Here is a 20,812-nt window from a genome sequence, read left to right on the forward strand (position 1 = left end):
TTAGTAGAGACGGGGTTTCAGCATGTTGGCCAGGCTGGTCTCGAACACCTGACCTCAGGTGATCTGCCCGCCTCGGCCTCCCAAAGTGCTGGGATTACATTACCATTTAAGTAAAAAAGTATTCTATTTAAAAATTTCCCTTAAACTTGAATATGTCATTTATTCTATTTAAAAATTTCCCTTAAACTTGAATATGTCACTTATTCACTTCTGGTAGTCAAAGGCTCCCAGTTCCTGTCCTCAGCAGCACAGCTCCTTCCATCCTGCTGCTAAAACAGTTGACAGTGGGATTTACCAGTTCACATCAGGGTGAATTAGGTTAATACCTTCTTAAAACTCAGGCTTAGGGAAGGAAATGATACGTATTAACAGATCAAAGCCTGAATATTTCTCTATAAAATGTTTATTCTGTAATTTTTTGTAGTAATTTTAGTTTTCCATTACTTTTACGATAAAATCCAAACCCCATAGTAATGACACAGAACGAAGGCCATACCTTATATTTGAAGTGCTCTTTTTTCTTTTTTCACTACTTTTCTTCTTAGCTACACCTCTAGATCTTGTCCGCTCAAGGGTTACCTGTTTAAAGTGGAGTTTTCACCTCCACAGGCTGAATTAGGTATTATTTCTCTGTACTCGAATAGCATTCACCACTGTTAACAGCACTTATCAGTGCTGAAACATAATTGATTTCTTGCCTTCTTGACTAAACTGACCTCTATGCAACTCAAAGACCACATCTCAATCATCTCTGTACTATCTACCTATCAGAGTTTAGTGCACCGTAGACACTCAGTAAATGAATCAAACAACTAAATACTGAATTTGTGATGTTACTGAAAACTCCTTTAATGAAAAGCATTTAACACCATAGGGAAGACTGAACACCAGGAAAATTTACTTGCATGACTAATTATCGTGTTATCTTTTTAAACAATAATTGCTTGTTTTTCTTCCCAAGTATTTATGCGCTGCCAGTTGAGCCGATTACAGAAAGGGCATGCCACAGATGAATGGTTTCTGCTCAGCTCCCATATACCATTAAAAGGTATTGAACCAGGGTCCCTGCGTGTTCGAGCACGATACTCTATGGAAAAAATCATGCCAGAAGAAGAGTACAGTGAATTTAAAGAGGTATTAAATTATTTATCAGTCTTGTTTTTGTTGGAATTAACAGAAACATTTAACATTTAATAAAAGATCCATTAAGGTAAACATAGTAATTCATAGCTTAGTAGCACACTGATGCCAGAGATTTAAAACCTTGTTTTATACTGTAATTTTGGTAGAAATAGGTAGACTATGAATTCACTCTATTTTAAATAAATTTATTCAATGGGACATCATTTTAAATATAAGAACTTGTGAAAGAACATATTTCTTGTTAGTCTCATGGAGCATGCTTATAATGCTATGTACTTTAAACAATCTTTTAAAATGTCATTTTAGCTTATACTGCAAAAGGAACTTCATGTAGTCTATGCTTTATCACATGTATGTGGACAAGACCGAACACTACTGGCCAGCATCCTACTGAGGATTTTTCTTCACGAAAAGCTTGAATCGTTGTTGTTATGCACACTAAATGACAGAGAAATAAGCATGGAAGGTATGGTATGGCTATGTTAGTGTGATACAAGAAACTGGGTTTAGATTTTATATCAAGGATATATGGACTCTATCTCTGAATATACTAAATTGTTAAATTATATTGCTAAATAAGTTATTCTGTTTTCCCTCCTTAAAAATTGCAGTTGGATGTCAGTTCTGATTATGTTGGTTACTATGGGAAGCTGATATTTCTAATGTAGGTTTTGGCAGATAAGTACTAGAAGCCACAAGAAGGTGGTATCTGTGTCTACATCAGTGGCTTGACTGTTTGGCATATTTATCTGTATTCTCTTGTTTTTTATTTTTTTTTGAGATGGAGTCTCAGTCACCCAGGCTGCAGTGCAGTGGCGCAGTCTCGGCTCACTGCAACCTCTACCTCTCAGGTTCAAGCGATTCTCCTGCCTCAGCCTCCTAAGTAGCTGGGACTACAGGCATATGCCACCACACCCAGCTAATTTTTTATTTTATTTTTTTAGTAGAGACGGGTTTTCACCATGTTGGCCAGGCTGGTCTTGAACTCCTGACTTCAGGTGATCCGCCTGCCTCAAGCCTCCCAAAGTGCTGGGGTTACAGGTCTTGTTTAATTTTTACTTCTTCATTACACAGAAGCTGGGTGTCAGCTGCATTTTATTTCTAACTTTTATAGATAAGTAGTTCCCAAGCTGCTGGACACAGTGCTTTTAATGGCTTACAAAATAATCCACCCTCCCCCCCACCCACACACACCACCAAGCACTTTGATTCATTAACAGTTCTTGCTTCTAGGTTCCCCAAATAAATAGTAAAGTTTAGAACTATTTTCCTCCTCATCACAAAATATAGATTTGTCAAGGAATAGATAAAATGGTGGTCCTTATTTTACACTTGAGTTTATCTTTTCTGACAGCATTTGTATTTCATTAAAATTTTACTGAAACTCAGTAGACACGTTTTAAGCTAATAAATTAATCTATACTGGGATTTTGTATTATATCCTTAATTGTAAATAAACCCTAAAATTTCAAAGCATGGGGTCAATGGGCAGCAAAGCTGATTTATGGTCCTAATTTTGTCATTAGCTGTCTAATTGATCTTAAGTCATGTAACAATTCTGAGTCTTCATTTTTCCATATGAACATGGCAGTGTTAATCCCTTCTGTTTATGATCTAATGAGGTAATACATATGAAAGTCTTACAGAGTTAAGTCTGTAGAAGTATAGGATGTCATTGTAATTAGTACTTTCAACGCTGCATGCAAAAAGTACATTTAAGTGGCTATTCCTGTTGAGGTAAAATGAATTCACTTAATTTCCAATTTGGTCACATTAGGTCAGTCCTTTACAAATAATCTTCTAATGTAAATATTTGTGTAGATGAAGCCACTACCCTATTTCGAGCCACAACACTTGCAAGCACCTTGATGGAGCAGTATATGAAAGCCACTGCTACACAGTTTGTTCATCATGCTTTGAAAGACTCTATTTTAAAGATAATGGAAAGCAAGCAGTCTTGTGAGGTAAGAATTTAATGTTTTAATAAGTATTTTTGCAAAGAACATATTTTAATAGGTAATAATTTGTAGCCAATTACATTTTAAGGAAAATATATTAAATTTCTAAAATTATTCCTCATAGCAGTTACACCTGTCTGTAATACATTTATAAAAATGTTCTGCAAAATGGACTTCTTAAAAAAGATGTACTTTATTTTGGGATTAAAAACCATCAAGTTGCACCAGAAATTCATGAAAATACTTTGTCATTTCCTCTACTGTACTAATAATCTATATACTACTTACAGAAAGCGTGCATAAGATAAATTGAAGGTTTTGTTAGTGACTCATTATATAACCTATGTAGCACTTCATTACATCTTGGTTTGTCCTTGAAGGTTTTTTTGCGAGGGGAGAATTATGAGATAACCTCAACTAAAACAAAAAAATCTTTTTAGGATTATTAAAGTTTCAGTATAAATTCATAATAAACTATTAAGACAGTAAGTGGAATCTCACACACATATTCTCTCATTTTAATGGTAAAGCAACTACAAATAAATAATATATTTTAGATCTGATACAAAAATCAGTTTAAGGAATTGTTTTTGACAATGGACACTGGGACCTAGCAAATGTTAATCCTGCACGAAGGTGTCGATTCATACTAATAACTCGAAGGGAAGAAATTAGTGATTTAATGTTGGAAATGTGGGGTAATGCCATAGTTGGCCTAACATAAGGATGACACAGAAGTGCAGCAGGTAGGTAGGGAGTCTCTGGACTTTAGAGATAGGCTATGGAATTCCGACTTCCATAGATAAATGTACTCTGCTGACACTAGATCAGAAGGGTTACAGGAAAAGTTCTGAGAAAGGTTTGTGATTCTGCCTAAGGCATTTGATATTTTTATTAGCCATTAAATAAGCCTCATTCAGAAAAGCTTTTAATCAGCTTTTTTTCCCCTCAAATAAATAGAATTGACTAAGCACTGTTTGCTTTTCAGTTGGCTAATTGGGAATAAATGGTAACAAACCTACCAGGAGGAGTTCCATAGAGAAAACTACTTAAAAACTCCCATTATACAAAGAAAAAAGATCAATACACACAGAGATACCGAAAAATAGACAACCTCGAAAACTACAACTACTTGTTTTCCTCTATTCATTTGCATTTGTCATTGCCAACATGCATTTATATTGATTTATTCCTTCTTTTAGTTAAGTCCATCAAAGTTAGAAAAAAATGAAGATGTGAACACTAATTTAACACACCTATTGAACATACTTTCAGAGCTTGTGGAGAAAATATTCATGGCTTCAGAAATACTTCCACCGTAAGTGGTGAAATTTTCATTTGACAAGAAATTGTGTATCTATGTCTTCAGAAATTTCTATTTCTAAAACATGTGAAAGCTTTTCTGTTGTCCTAATATTATTATACTCTGAAAAAGTCATGGTTAATCTTTATAAGATGAATTGTACCCATTATTTTTGTACAAGCCAGTATGTCTGGTTTGTACTATAGTAGCTTGGGGAGTGAATAGAGGTTTATAGTTTCAGATTTGAGATTGTAAAAGATATCTTGTCTATCCATTTAGTCTATACTTGATAGACTAATCACTCTGTTAATATGCTTGTAGGCCTCCAGTATTAGTGAACTCACTTGTTCAGGTAGAAGTTAACTTAAGTCTAAATCTTTCCCCCCAGAATTTGCAGCTGGTTAGTTCTCTATATCTGAAAGTAAATGTCAGGAAGTTGACTGAATAAATTGATGATGATAAACTTAGTGGATAAAGTTTTCCTTACCCCTTGCTAAATGTCTCATTACCTGTGGCAAAATACTTTTTTGGGGGAAAAGGCCAGTTTTATTGAACTGTGGTATATTTGGGTAAATTAAGCTTTTGGCTGCTAGGAGATCAGTGTTTTCACTTGCTTTCTGTGTTGAGATGATTGTGTTATTTTGGCAGGACATTGAGATATATTTATGGGTGTTTACAGAAATCTGTTCAGCATAAGTGGCCTACAAATACTACCATGAGAACAAGAGTTGTTAGGTAAGGCTCATCAATTGACTTGTTAAATCACATACTAATAGGTGGATAATTGTGAAAAATTGAGGAATAACAATATACAATTCAATGCTTTTTTCTTTGGCTTTTATGTCAAAGCCCTGTTGCATACTTTCTAAGTCCAGATGGCTCCTAAACTTAAAGTTACTGTGAGATATAGCTGCCGTTTGCATTTTCTAAAAACATGAACATTCATTTATAGTCAAGTATTGGGGATTTTTAAACCCTTACAAGATGAGGCTAAAAGTTATATAACAAAATCTGTAGCTAACTTCATATAGTATTCTTCATACATACACACACATTGATTGGCAGTGAGAGAGAAGGGCAGTAATTGACCGATTTAGATATTAATTGGTTTGTTACAATCTGTGACTCTGAGCTAATCTGTAACCAGAACATGTAGTTCTGAAGCTGTGTTTCAGTCTGCTCATTGTACCATAATTAGGAAGAACTGCTTTGGCAAATCATGGAATTTGGGAGCTTATATAAAGGGACTTCATTATCATTATTCTATAGGAAGAACTGCTTTGGCAAATCATGGAATTTGGGAGCTTATGTAAGGTTACTTCATTATCATTATTCTAACTTATTTTTCCAATGAAGAAGCAGATCTGTCTGGAGAGGTTAAGTTGAACTAAGATTTTATAGAAAGCTGGTGGCTAAGGCAGAACTAAAGGTAACTTTCTAAGACCCAATCTGATATCCTTGAGTCTTATTGTAGGCTTTTGCTTTTGTTAAGCATACTCCAACCAATACCCCAACTAATTCCAGGCAAATGGAAGTTTAATGCAAAAGCGTCATAGAATACAGCAGTTTTCTAATAATATAATTTGTTATTTAGAATATACACTGTCATGTCATGCTATATGTAAAATAATTAGGCAACCATTAACACCATTATTACACAGTTTGTTTTGAAAATGTGTGTTAATCCTGCCTCCAACCTAAATTTTGTCAAGGGGCTTTTATTTCTTTTTTTGGGAGGCAGGTAATATTTCTCTTGGTTATGATATGACATAATATTTAAGAACTACAGATTCTGTTTTTCTTGGCATTAGTGGTGATTGGGAGGAATAGAAAAGAATTACAAGCATAATATTCCAGCACAGTTATGTGTGAGATGTAAATTAAAACTGTTCTATAAATTTGTAAGTTTCAAATAAGTATAACTGTTAAGCAAACACAGCAGGAAATTGTAAACTGTTTCATGCAAGAGGGTGTTTTAGGGCATTTTTGCCAAGGTTAGGTTTCAGGCTCATAGACCTACTATGTATAATTATCACAATATTTTCAAGTAAAGTTTACAAGATTCTTTAAATTTGGGAAGTCCAAAATTAAAGACTTAATTGTTATTTTTTTGAGACAGGGTCTTGCTCTATTGCCCACGCTGGAGTGCAGTGGTGTGATTTTGGCTTACTGCAACCCCCGCCTCCCAGGTTCAAGTGAGATTCTCGTGCTTCAGCCACCCAAGTAGCTGGGATTACAGGCATGCACCACCATACCTGGCTATTTTTGTATTTTTAGTAGAGATGGGGTTAGACCATGTTGGCCAGGCTGGTCTTGAACTCCTGGCCTCAGGTGGTACACCCACCTCGGCCTCCCAAAGTGTTGGATTACAGGCATGAGCCACCATGCCCAGCCAATATATTAGAATTTCTATAAATGCTGTTTGAGAAGTAACATCTTTACTTTCTAAGAGTCCAAAAATTAGCAAACAGGTACATGTTCAAAGGTAAATGCTAAGAAATTGGGTAATCCACTCTAACAGAGAACAGAGATTGTGTCTATTAATCTATAGAAGGAATTGCATAACTCATTATTTTGGGAATAATGCTTGTCTTTACATGGATTATGTCTATCAATCTGTAGAAGGAATTGCATAATTCATTATTTTAGGAATAATGCTTGTCTTTACATGGGGCAAGTAAGAGGTTAATTATTAGTGTGGATTCTTCTTAAAAGGAAATTAGAGAGAAATTATCTACATGACAACATATCCTCCCTACCAATGACTAAAGGAGGCAGAATAGGAGTATCTATGCAAGCTTTTAACACTGACATTGTCCCAAAGTAAAATTAGCAGATAAAATCATATATGACAGCTGTTAGTATAATTTTTGCTTTTGCTATTGTTTTATAATTTGACAACTTTTTAAAACTTTAGAATTCCTAATGTCTTGTCTTAAAAGTTTTTCAGGCTGGGCATGGTGGCTCAAGCCTGTAATCTCAACATGTTTAGACCAAGACAGGAGGATTGCTTGAGGCCAGGAATTTGAAATTGTCCTGGGCACCGTAGTGAGACTGCTTTCTACAAAAAAAAAAAAAAAAAAAAAAAATGCCAGGTATGGTGATGTGCACCTGTAGTCCTAACTACTCTAAGCCTGAGGCAAGAGAATTGTTTGATCCCAGGGGTTCAAGGTTGCAGTGAGCTGTGATTGTGGGCCACTGCACTCCAGCCTGGGTGACAGAACAAAACCCTATCTCAAAGAAAACAAAGAAAAAAGGAAAAAAGAAAACCTTTCCAGTGTTCTATTATAGACATTTTCATTGATCAATAAGTCACTTTTTCTCTAGTGCAATGGATTCTTATTTTTATGTGAATCATCAACAAAATCAATGCAACCAACTTAGGCTGTTCTGTTTAAATAAATTAAGAAATGAGGGTGTGTGAAGTTCTAAAATTGTACAGAACTATGCTTATATAAAAAGTTTATTTCTACTCCTGTGGTATTTCAGAAATTCTTAAGGTTCCTGAGGATACTACTTTCTCTAAGCATCAAATGACCACTAGCCTGGAATAATAAATAGTAAGCAAGACAGTAAATACTACAGATAAACAACATTTTCCCAAAGTTAATCCAAATTCTAAATTGGGAAAAGTGAGTAATACATTCAAGAAGCAGATATATATATTCTTAAAATACTATGCTTTGGCTTACTGTTTTCTTAAAGCTTTCTGTGTCTGGGCTTTCTTTTATTGGTTTAGAGTGAATTTTATGGGTTCTATGAGTACTAAAAATTCTGTTTAGATATATATTGTTTTCATGTAACACATTGGTGTTTTCTAAAAAAAAAAAAAAAAATTTCCCTCCCATCCAGTGGTTTTGTTTTTCTTCGACTCATCTGTCCTGCCATCCTGAATCCACGGATGTTCAATATCATCTCAGGTAATCAGCTTTTGATACATTTTGAAATTCAAAATATTAGAATTAACAGTTTCATACTATTTAAGAATACTCTTAAATCTTTTTTTTTTTTTTTTGATTATCCAATTCTAGTCATGGCATATATGAAGTATTCCAAAGCACCCTTCCTTCCTTGTGCTTGTGCTTCTTGGGCTTTTTTCTTTTTGTTTCTTTTCTTCCATCTCATATCTGGTCTGAGATGGCATGATTACACACATTCCACCTTTTTTCTACCCCTATTTGTGTCTCAAACCTTTATAATAAGTGACTTCTTGTAGTCTGCAGCTTGGCTTTTTCAAGTTGGGAAGAGCTTTGCTTAGCCCATTGCTGGTAGACTGCTGCCAGCTAGATCTTCAAGATCAAATTAAATGATATGTACAGTTGGAATAGTATTCTGTGAGTACTTATGAAGAAAGCAGTCCTGGTTCCTCCCGTTAGAGATTTTTAAAGTCACCAGTTATATAGTGTAAATTGGCCATTTTAAACTTCAGTAAACCTGATCCAGTTTTATTACCCATATATCCATTTTGAGATGACTTTCAGGTGTTAAAAGCTTCTTTCAAAGAAAGGATAACAGGGATATTTGTGACTTTGAATGTAATAATGAACCATTATAAACAGTAGGAACTGGAACCATTTTTACCTTAATAATCTGAAGCTCAAAATTGTACTAAAAATGTTTTGGAATGTCTTAATTTTTACTTCTATATAGCCATCACATCTCTGTAATTATCTTTTATTGCTACTAAAGTGGTTAAATCTATAAATTATTAAGATTAAGGGTTTGAAATTCTTTTGGAGAGATTTATCTGGATGTTCGCCTCAGACAACACCATCTAAAACTAGGCAGTCAGGTAGATTATCTATGGGATTTTACTGTTAAATAATTAAGTTCCAGAGCTTATATTTAATAGACACCAATACTTTTCATTTACATCCTACTATCTGTGTTCCACAGGGAAGTGCTTCCTGACTTACCTTTAAAATATTTTAAAAGTTTATTAAATTTCATGTTTTTCTCCTCAAAATAAAGCAGAGGTCCTAGACTTTATCTTGCTTCTTGAGCTTTAAGTGAATTATTTGGACTGCAAATAATGTTGGGAGCAGGGAATTGCTCAGATTGCTAACCTGAGTAGGTTGAAATTAGCTTTGTGAACTGTCACGAAAGATGTGAGGAGTGACAATCTTTTTTAGTGATAAAGGTAAAGCTTTGAGGTCCTTTGAAATAGTATCAACCATTGGAAACTGCTGAGTTTTGTAGTACCCTTTTCGCAAGCCTAGAAGCACTGATAAGCATATTCAGTTTTTCTCTTTTAACTCAAGTTCTTTTGAATTTTATGGATCATAAATTTTTCAAAAAACATTTTTCAAAAAACATTCTGAGTTCCGAATGGAAGAATGGGTAGTAGTTTAACAGTAAAGAAATATTAAAGTGCTAAATTTATAATGGTTTAGCTGGAAGTGCTGTTGGACTTGGTCTCATTAGCTGTGCCCAATTCTGTTACAGATTCTCCATCTCCTATTGCTGCAAGAACACTGATATTAGTGGCTAAATCTGTGCAGAACTTAGCAAATCTTGTGGAATTTGGAGCTAAGGTAAAAACATTTTGATACTTTAAAATGTAATTTATGAATGCAAGTTTGACATGATAAAACCATAAACTGTGGCTTAAGTAAATTTTTAGCAGTGAAATTTTTAGCAATGAAAGATTATTTTTGTTGGTATGTTTGTTTTTAAAGTAGCTTGTTTAAATTTTACATTTTAATAGTGGAACTTTAAAAAACACCACTTTAGCCATTATAGAAAACGAATTTTTCAAGGTCCAGTGTACTCAAATTCTCCCACTTTTAAACATAATCAATGAGTACATTTTAATACAAAAAGTCATTAAAAAATGTATTTCACAAACATTCACTGTAAATGTTAAAACTCAAGATTTTATTTTATTTTTTTAAACACCTACACTTAATTGTACTATCTAAGGATAATGACTGATATTCAGTTGGGATCGTATTATGCCTCCTGCTTTTGTCACCTAATACGTGACAGACTTCTTGCCATATGTGGAAATAGATAACTCCTTCACTATTCTTAATAATGGATATTTAGATGGCTTCCATTTGTCCCTGTTATTGTTGTAACATATATCCTTGCATACATTTCCTTTCATACTTACTCAATTATTAGCTGAACTTTGGAGTAAAATCACTAAGTAAATACATTTTAGGCTTTTGCTATGTGTTACAAGATTTCCTGTCAGCAATTTAAGATACTTTTGTTGCTCCTCACAGCCTTGCCAAAACTCATTGGGTACTATACTTTTTTCTTTTTTGCCAATTTGATAGGCATAATATTTTGTGTTTCATTATTTTATTACTGTTAGACTTTCATGTCTTTGTCTTTGGAATTGCCTATTGAGGTCCTTATCTCATTGAGTTTCTTACTGATTTTAAAAGAGTGTGTTAATCTTAACATTTTCCCTATTTATAGCATGGTTTTAAGTAGTCAGGAGTTTAGTATGATGAGCAGTTAACTACATGTATGGCCTAGGTTTTGAATTCATCTGAATCTTTGAGGCAGGTTACAAATAAGATATTTTCCTGTTGCAGTCTTTATTATATTGTATTTTAATTCCCTGTAATCTCTGCTGGATTCAAACCTATGATTTGGGGCCATGTTTGAGTGAATTTATATATAAACAATTTGTGTCTGCCAGGCTATGTGTTACGATTTGTGCTTGGGTCCAGAATTTTCTTTCATTAAAAATACCCATACTCCTCAGTATAGCCAGCCATTTGCTTATGTGCTAGAAGGAAAATACTGTCATTATATGATTTAGTTAATTCTTGTGAATGTGTTGCTGCTGCTACACCTAATTTATAAGAAGTATTGCTACATGTATGGGTTTTGCTATATTAATTTGGTGCAATAGTAATTGCAGTTTTTGCTGTTAACTGTAATTACTTTTGCACCAACCTAATAGGTCAAACAGTGGTTTGTTTCTGGTGCATATAATAGAAGCATTTTATTTTTTCAGGAGCCCTACATGGAAGGTGTCAATCCATTCATCAAAAGCAACAAACATCGTATGATCATGTTTTTAGATGAACTTGGGGTATGTATATAGTTTTCAGGTACTTTTTTCAAGACTTATAGTTGATATAGCTGAGTTAACCCATTTAAGCAGCAATCTTTAGAAAGATTTTCTATCCAAAACTAAAAAGACAAAAAGCCTGCAAATTTTTGTCTGCCTTCCTAAACAAAAAACAGTATTTTTGTTTGTAATTAAAACCATTTATTCTTACACTAAATAGTTTACACCAAAGCATACATTATTGTGGCTTTTAGACTACTTCCATCATTTTTTAGGGTCTGTCTTGCTTTTCATATCCTTTTAAAGCTATCACATCTGACTGCCATGACATTCTGTTGCCTCCTTAGCTTTTTTACTTTGCTGCTACTATGTGGGGCTTGAAGCAAGACGATGACACAGTTCTGACCAGGTTAAATAAGTAACTAGACTGAAAAGTCTTCTTTTCTAGGAATAAAAGACGTGGATTCGGTGTTACACTTCATTCAGTGTGAATATCGGTGCCTCATTTGGGCCTTGTTAATAAAATAAATTGTGATTACAAAATTATGAATGAGGGTATTTTATAATTTCTAGGACCCTGCCTTTCTTAATCAAGTTAAATTTTCATGATTGAACAGATTTTCAGGTACTGAGTCAGTTTTAAACTAAACTTATTAGTAATTCAGTTCATATATAGAGAAAACAGGAAGGTGCATGTACATGTGAACAGAGCCAGGTGTAAGGCATGGCATTAGGGAGTGCTAGGATTGGAGATTGAGGTGTCCATGTTCTGTCTTAATGTATTCAGATTCTGTATTCAGATTCAGTTAAAAAGACCACCACAATTTGTGGCAAACAAATCAGGAATGCCGTTGAGTCACTAGTTTGCAACCTCAGATATAAAAACTAGTGTATGAAAAATTATGGCATAGCTCCATATTTATAGTGAAATTTATAGTGAAATTGACAAAAATGCTAAAAGTCCATCATGCTTCTATATGTGAACTGGGATATAGTTGGTCAATCATTAGAAAACATTTTTACTATAATGTTTAAGGAACTGTGTGAGAAGTTATGCCACACAATCTAGGATTTCATACTGCTTAGAATCCAAATATAATACTACCATATTTCTTCACCACCTGTATAAGCCAAATTTATTTTTGAAGACACACCTCAATTATTATCTCCTTCAGGAAGCTTTTGCTGAACCCCAAACATGAATAAAATAACTTTTGTTTTACCTCCTAAGCATCCCCTGCGTATCTGTGATATATAATTCTGTGTTGCTATGATTACTTTATTCTAAAGTCCTTTCTACTGGAGTCAGTTCTCTGAAGGCAAATATGGTGTCTTTCATCGCTATAATCCTTTAATCACTGAATGTATTCTGAGTAACTGTGTTTCTCTATCCCATAGAAAACATTGTTTTGCAATTTTCAGCAATGTAAAGCAAATACTGTCACCATTTTACTGGTAATCCAAGCCCTTGTTAAATGTTATTCCAAGGCTTAAAATAACACTGGCATTTAGTGTTGATAATAAAGTACAGGTTGAGTGTCCCTAATCTGAAATGTGAAATGCTAAAAAATCCAAAACTTGTTGAGCACCAACAGGAAATCCTATTTGGAAAATTTCCAATTTTGGATTTTTGGATTGGGGATGCTCAACTGGCAAGTATACTGCAAATATTCCAAAATCCGAAACACTTCTGGTCTCAAGCATTTTGGGTGATATTCAACCTATACTATAAACTTTAATTATAGTGACTAAGTTACTTTATGAACCTTATCTGAAAGTACCATAATTAACACTGATTATTCCCACACATTAGCAAGTATTCTGAGCATAGTCCACAGATAATTGCAAACCTGACAGGTTCTCATTGCATTTTCATAGTGCAGTTCCTACTTATATGCATTATCAACTTAGACAAACTACAGGAGCTTAATAATGAAATTTCATCTAGGAATTTTAAGTAAGTTTAGGCTGCATTTAATCCAGATTAGCAGTTAACCTACACTATTTGGCATATGTTCTAGATTTCAGATACAAAGCTAATTGTTAGGAAGCCACACCCCCCACCCCTTATTTTTAGAATAGCAATAATATTGTACCACATCTGTCATGCTATGGAAAAAAATGGAATCTGGCTTTCATTTGAATACAAAGGTTACAAAGTCTATATTTTACCATCATTAATACTGAATATTATGTTTCAATAAGAATCTTTAGAATTTTAAGAGAAATTTGAGTATTAAAAAAATTATCTAATATACCCAATTAGAATCTTTTCACATGAGACTATAGAGAAAGATTTGTATTTGTAACAAAAAATTAGCTGGGCATGGTGGCAGGTGCCTGTAATCCCAGCTACTTGGGAGGCTGAGGCAGGAGAATCGCTTGAACCTGGGAGGCGGAGGTTGCAGTGAGCTGAGATCATGCCATTGCATTTCAGCCTGGGCAACAAGAGCGAAACTGTCTCAAAAAAAACAACAACAAAAAGAAGATTTGTATTTCTAAATGCAATTTTACGATTCCCTTAAAGAATGTACCTGAACTTCCGGACACTACAGAGCATTCTAGAACGGACCTGTCCCGTGATTTAGCAGCATTACATGAGATTTGCGTGGCTCATTCAGATGAACTTCGAACGCTCAGTAATGAGCGTGGTGCACAGCAGGTAGGCTTTCGCCAGCCTTCATTAACAATGATGTTTCAAAGATAACACTTTGAGAGTTAATAAATAGCTGAATTCTGGTTAACATTTTTATCTTGTTACATTAAATTTTTGAGACTCTGCATCATATTACAAAAGATCTCAGCAGACAGAAATAACGGGCCCAGACTAAAATGATGTACATTTAATACTGAAAAACATCAGGTTTTGCTCTTGAGTCTGAATGTTAATTCTACTGGAAAACAGTGTAACAACACTTTGGTGGCATATGTGAAAATGGCTAGTTAGTAAGTCAATATTGATTTTATTTTTTTTTCTTTCAGTTTCTGTCTTGTCTTTTCTCTGTCACATACAGATACAGTGCATGGCCAAAGTGATTCTCAAACTGTGAAACAAATGATTATTATTTGGCATGTTTGTCAAATTTCACATCCAGAGATTCTGAAGTGTGGCCTTGAAAGCTGCACGTCTAACAAACTCTTAGAGGAATTTATAGGTATTCTGATGCAAGTGAACCATGGCCTACACTTTGAGAAACAGTAGACTACATTGATAGACTTCTATCTGCCATCTGCACCAAACAGATACAGATTAGGATGTATTCAAAGACCAGACCAGAATTTGAAGGGACTTAATACCAGGTCAATTAAGATATTGGAGATATAGAACAAAATGAGTTACATTTTGAATGTCCTCAGCTAACATAAGGGCTACTGAGAGGAAGTGACCACAGGGACAGTTTTGACTAGTTTCTAATGTAGTTTCAGGAGATAGTGAATGCTGTCACCGCACTGGCTAACCATTTGGCAGGGATTTTGTAGAAGGGATTAAAGCATTGAGTTTGGTGACTGAGTTCTCTACAATCTGAGATTCTAGAATCCTCAAGTCCTGTTCCTCCCCGCCCCTCCCCCCACAGCTTTCAAAACTAATAATATGACTTGCCTTGCCTTAGATATTAAATAAAAAAAGCCTTTTTTAAAAGAGAGGTAAACTGCTTCTGACAACATGTGATAGTGTGATAGTTCTGGCCTAAAAAATAGGAGCATGCCAAACACAAACAAATTTCTGTTCACTTTAGGGTATAAAAATTCTCTTAGTTATGACCAGAAATACTCAGCCAATGACTGAATAATAGAGACTTATGTTTTGAGTGGAATTGTGGTAATATTTTATGCGTCCTTTTGCTTTGATACAGTTTTTTTCAAATCCAGGTTCCCATCCTGAAATTGCTGACCGAGCTTTCATTTATTTTCATACCATTTTTCCTCTGTCTAGCACGTATTGAAAAAGCTTCTGGCTATAACAGAACTGCTTCAACAAAAACAAAACCAGTATACAAAAACCAATGATGTCAGGTAGCAGCCTTCGCCCCAGTGTTCTGCATGGATTCAGCATGCCCAACATGGTAATTCACTTCAGTTTAATGTCTCCTTTGCTCTTGCCAAAAAATAGCACACTTTTCCACATTCCAGTGATGTGTGAGCTATGCAAACAAAATCCAAGATTCTGCTGGTGAATAACTATGCCAGCAACCTTGTAAGCTATCTGTGCAGGATATTTGCACTATTTCCACATGGAATCAATCTTTAACAACCTCTGAGTCTTGGTGTACAGACCATCTTTCACAAAACGAAATGCTATGACTGTATCTTGATATCTCGAACTTTCAAAATATATTTTCAGTACACCCAGTTGCCAAAGTTTTGCTGTCTGTTAGAGAAAGAACTATGAAATCAACTGACAAGAAACACATTCTCTTATTGACAATTGTGTATAACTGGATTGCAGACTGTTCTTACTGTAACTACTTCCTGATTAGGAATATGACCATTTGACTGTTCAATGATTATTTGTATTTACAGTTTCCAGAGTTTGTCAGTATAATAGGAACAATCTTTGCTGTATACTTTTAAAATATACTTTTAAAAAATACTCTGCTATTTCTCTTGCTGGAACTGTTGAAAGAAAATATATAGAATGATCTATTGCTCATCAGCTTTATTTTTTAAACATACTACTTATTTTGTTGAAATTGTCAAAGACTGTATTTAGATCTCATAATGCTTTGTTAAATGTTTACAAGTAAATAGTTTGAATTCAGTAAATATTATTGGTTGTTGTATTGATCAATGCATGTTACCCATTCAACCATTTTATAGACTACCAATTTCTTTTATGTTAACTAGAATGCTTTTGTTAAAAGTTATTTGTTCATTATTTGTGCTACCCCTTTGATTATGCAGACAACCTCATCAGCTGCCTAACTTATCCATCTTTGAACTTCTGACTACTTGTTGTATCTGCTGGATATTTAGTTCAACTGTATAGTTTTATTTACTTCTGTATGTGTATTTTTGTGAAGTATTCACAAAGGTTAAGTGTATTCACAAAGGTTAAGTTAAAATAAAACCAAGGGATATCTTGCATAATTGATTACTTCTGTCTAAAAGAGCTAAGCATTTAATTTATTTATTTTCTTCCTCCTTCAGGGGCAGTTTAAACCTTAGCACCAGAGCAAGGCCCAGGGAGAAGCTGAAGCTTTAGATTAGTATTTTTGCTAATGGCCTCTTTTGAAAAGGATTTTATAAATGCAACAATTCCTTCCCTCTCATAATTGTGCAGGGCAGATAGGACATATGGAACATACGTGGCAGAATGACATTGGTAATCAAAGTGAGTGAGACAGGAACCCAAGGAGGTGTTCCCACAGTAAGGAAAGCCCTAGATTCCAAGAGCAACACTTTATGCTATTCCTCTAATGTATAAAATACAGGAAAAAAAAATGCTAAGGGCTTAAAAGATGTCTGCTTAATAGTTCCAAGCTACAAAAGGCAGTTATTTCTATGGGGGCTGCTAACCTATGTGGCTTCAATCACCGTTTAACACTGATGATACCAAAAATCTCAACATGTCCCATGCTCCTTTTCCTTGAAATCAGCTCAATTCATTCCATTCTCTCCCTTCTTGGCTCTTTTATCAAATTACTCTCCTTTCCACCCCTTCTGTTTTTTAGCTGGACTTGGACCAACATAGTATCCCAGGTGGTCTCCTTCCTTGGTTACATGATTGATAGAAGACAGGGAGGATATGGATTAGTCAAGATATTTTCGCTGTGCACTTTGGCTCCCATTTATCACACCTCAATCTTTCTTTAGCCATACTAACCTGTCATTCCTCAGTCTGAAATCCTTCTCCCTTTTATTTAAAATCACAAACCTGACTTACCCTGCTTCTTATATTTTAACATCATTTGTCTCTCAAGTTGAAATGGAAACTTGTTACTTACCTTTGTAGGCCCTCTAGTAACTAGCTTGTCAGTGTTGAAATAAAATCTCTCACACTTTAACTTTTTTAATGGGGCTGGGTGGGAAAATTTTCAGTGATAAGTGTGGACCTTGCTCTGATGCCAAAGTTTGGCGATCTGAAAGGGAAAATGAGACAAATTGTGAACATTTTGTAATTCTGTCTAGAGCCTAGCAGCAATGTATTTAACTAGGACTGCGATGGAGGATTTATAACTTTTGGCTTCTTCCACTCTGCTTTTGTAAAAATCTCACATCACGAATTTTATTCCTTTCACTCTGGAATGAGAAAAAAAAAAACCCCACAAAACTCAAGCCTACAGTGTAAAGAATTGTTAGAGAGATGAATATGCATATAGTAAGTATTGCCTTAAAATAGATTTAACTATAATGGTACCTACCTTTCTGGAAAGTACAGCCTGGGATGTACTGAGACTGAGGAGGTGTGTGTATTTGTGCAATTTAATTAGATTCAGGACACTTGAATTACTCGGAATTCCTTCAAGCCAGTTTTCCTGAAAAAAATCTGGCTTGATAAACAGACGTCCACAGTTTGGTTCCAATTATAATAGTTAACACTTACTGAATACTAGTGTATGCAGGTACTATTCTAATTAATCCTATGAAGAGTAGACATTTTTATCTTCCCCATTTTCAGTGTGGGAAACTGGCACTTAGAGGTTTAATAACTTACCAAGGTCACATAGTGAAATACGGCTGGCCATGATTCATATCTAAGTAATTTGCTGTAATAGTCTGTGCTTTCATATTTTTATATTGACTCATTTCAATTTGAATTACATTTCTCGAACATATTTAATCTGCAAAATTCCTAGTAACTGTTATAATCTACTTACACGGATTCACTTTTATAGGATCTAATAGGTTAATTATAAGGCTGTGGTGATGTGTGCCTGTAGTCCCAATTACTCAGGAAACTGAGGCAGAGGATCACTAGAGCCTAGGAGTCTGAGACAGCCTGGGCAACACAGCAAGACCTTACATCAAAACAAAATTTAAAAACCACAACTGAATATACAGTTTGCTGCTACCTACTTATCTATACTAGCGTGAGAGTTTGATGTAGACAGCTATTCAAAATCATGTATCTGTTTTTTTAAAAAACCCATTTGGAAATGTTTTCGGGTAAGTAGAGAAAAATAATATTCATTACCCAGACGACTGGCTTTCCGTACCATGTAACAGTTGAAATACCTTCTGCAGTTTAATAGTAATGGACAAATAGTTAGTTAAATATATCAGGATGGCGTTCAAAAAGCCATTTATAAAGGTTTCTAGAGGGCAAAACACATTCCTTAACACTTTTAAAGCTGGCTACTAAGTTCTGGTTTTTGTGGTGCTTTTTTTAAAAAAGCATAGGTTTGCTTATCATATTTTGCTTAAAAAATTAATTAGGCAAATGAGTTGCAGCTTTAATTTGATATTAGTCATGATGGAATAAGAATATTCAAAACAGGTGCTATGCTAGCTCTTTTGAAGATGGTTTATTTTACATAAAGTTACTGTGAAAGGGTAAGAAAACAATAGAAAAGTTTTAATATATTTTATGTTTTCACATTATACTTTTTAAATAAAGTTAAACGTTTGATATGCTTCCTACTTCTCTTGATTAGTTAGCATTGAGAAATCAACTTCAAATGGTTAGAGAGATTCTACCAGGTCGTCATCAGTCCATTCTTCCTAAGAAGGAAAAAAAGTGTGGTAAGGATAACACTGAATGAAGCATAACCAGTATTGTTTACCTCTTACCTCCCTTTAAGAAAATGTTCTCCTCCTTTTACCCATGTGGATTACAAAAGATAAACCAGGAAATTTTGTAATAGTTCACTGTTAGTAATGTTGGCATGGTCTCACCAGACTCCTCCAGTGAGGAATAAAGGTTACGGCTGTGACCTTTTGCCTCTGATTATTCACTTATTTGACTTGACAGATGATAGAAAATTTTTTTTAAAAGGGGGTAAGGGAAAAATCCTTGGAGAATAAGAAATAAAGCAAAAATGTATGTATGCATATTGCTTCTGCTTTCTATGAACACAGGAAGGATTCTTCATTAAATAAAGACAGAAGAGAGAAAAATCCCTTTAATAATGGACAACAGTACTGTACGTAAGGAAGTATGCAAAAAATGAAAAAACCCACAACTCTATAATGCCTGTACTCTTGGAGAATAAATCTTAACAGTACAGTCACACCAGAATGTATAACAAAAATAACTTAGAGTTCATCTTTGGAGTAAGACATACCTCCTCATGTTTGGATTTCTTTGAGACGTAATCATCATCTTCATAGCCTTTCCTCTTCTTCCTATAATTAAGCAACTATCAATAAGCAATCCAATACCAGCCACAGAAACTATAAAATGTAAAATAAACTAGCAAGGCTATAGGCAATATCATGTATCTACTGAAAAACAAGGCCTGGATAAATGGAAAAAGATAAACAGCTATGGGGTAGGGAAAATGATACTTTTACAATCAATCTTTAAATTAAATGCAATTCTAATTAAAACCCTAATAAAATTTTTCATGGAATTGTCAAGTCTAACACTGACCTAGGAAAGAGTGTGAAAAAATAGGAGCGAATATAAAAAAGAACAGTGTTGGAGGACCTTGTCCCAGTTATCTTCAAAGCACACTACAAAAGCTACGGTAATTAAAAGTGAGATATTAAACAGATCAATGATCAGACTAGATAAGCAAAGTAATGACTATGCAGAAGGATGAATTTAATGTGTGATAAGAAGTGTTTCAAGTAACTAGGAAAACATGAAATAAAAAATGAGCTGGGACCTGCTGAGCACAGGGGCTCACAATTGTAATCCCAGCTCTTTAGGAGGCCGAGGCGTCAGATCGCCTGAGCCCAAGAGTTTGAGACCAGCCTGAGCAATGTGGCGAAACCTCGTCTCTACAAAAAAATAAAAAAATTAACCAACGTGGTTGAGCACCTGTAGTCCCAGCTGCTGAGAGGCTCAGGTGGGAAGATCACTTGAGCCCAGAAGGCGGAGGGTGCAGTGAGCCAAGATCAAGCCACTGCACTCCACCTGGATGACAGAGAGAAGACTTTTTCTCAAAAAAGCGGGGTGTGGGAGCTGGGGCAAAAATTAGTATTTGGAAAAAAGTTGTGAAAAACAATAGAATATATCATATATAAATAAGTACAATCAGCCTTCTGTATCCTGTGGGTTCCACATCTGTGGACTAAACCAATTGCGGATTGAAAATAAGGAAAAAAACTCTATCTGTACTGAACATGTACAGAATTTTTTCTTATTCCCTCAAGAATACAGTATAACTATTTACATAACATTTACATTGTATTTAGGTATTACAAGTAATCTAGAGATGATTTAAAGTATATGGGAGGATGTGTATAGGTTATATGCAAATACGCCAT

General features: G+C 34.7%; 2 protein-coding genes across 11 annotated transcripts in view; one reads left to right on the forward strand and one right to left on the reverse strand.

Annotated features, from left to right (window-relative positions):
* RASA1 (RAS p21 protein activator 1) overlaps window positions 1-16,522 on the forward strand; it is a 124,381-nt gene extending 107,859 nt beyond the window's left edge. For all 3 annotated transcript variants that reach the window (XM_019027643.4, XM_055388733.2, XM_055388735.2), the window contains exons 16-25: window positions 962-1,134; window positions 1,450-1,609; window positions 2,965-3,107; window positions 4,304-4,419; window positions 5,053-5,139; window positions 8,257-8,324; window positions 9,850-9,938; window positions 11,381-11,458; window positions 13,965-14,099; window positions 15,372-16,522. In XM_019027643.4, the coding sequence (XP_018883188.2) occupies window positions 962-1,134; window positions 1,450-1,609; window positions 2,965-3,107; window positions 4,304-4,419; window positions 5,053-5,139; window positions 8,257-8,324; window positions 9,850-9,938; window positions 11,381-11,458; window positions 13,965-14,099; window positions 15,372-15,455 (1,133 nt within the window). In that variant the 3' untranslated portion in view covers window positions 15,456-16,522. The remainder of the gene's footprint in view (window positions 1-961; window positions 1,135-1,449; window positions 1,610-2,964; window positions 3,108-4,303; window positions 4,420-5,052; window positions 5,140-8,256; window positions 8,325-9,849; window positions 9,939-11,380; window positions 11,459-13,964; window positions 14,100-15,371) is intronic.
* Window positions 1-20,812, reverse strand: part of CCNH (cyclin H) — a 101,586-nt gene that overhangs the window by 64,015 nt on the left and 16,759 nt on the right. Inside the window, exons 8-11 of one of the 8 annotated variants that reach the window (XR_010133879.1) lie at window positions 19,663-19,723; window positions 19,020-19,099; window positions 17,383-17,517; window positions 821-13,894 (exon numbers count right to left, since the gene is read on the reverse strand). Coding sequence is in view for 4 of the 8 variants with exons in the window: in XM_019027644.3 (XP_018883189.1) it covers window positions 19,606-19,723 (118 nt within the window). In the remaining 4 variants the exon portion in view is untranslated. Of the gene's footprint in view, window positions 1-820; window positions 17,518-18,888; window positions 19,724-20,812 lie in introns of those variants that run through there. The other 7 variants (XR_002006056.4, XR_010133877.1, XM_019027646.4 and 4 more) reach the window with 7 other exon arrangements.

Source organism: Gorilla gorilla, chromosome 4 (assembly GCF_029281585.2).
Source record: "Gorilla gorilla gorilla isolate KB3781 chromosome 4, NHGRI_mGorGor1-v2.1_pri, whole genome shotgun sequence".
Lineage (NCBI taxonomy): Eukaryota > Metazoa > Chordata > Mammalia > Primates > Hominidae > Gorilla > Gorilla gorilla.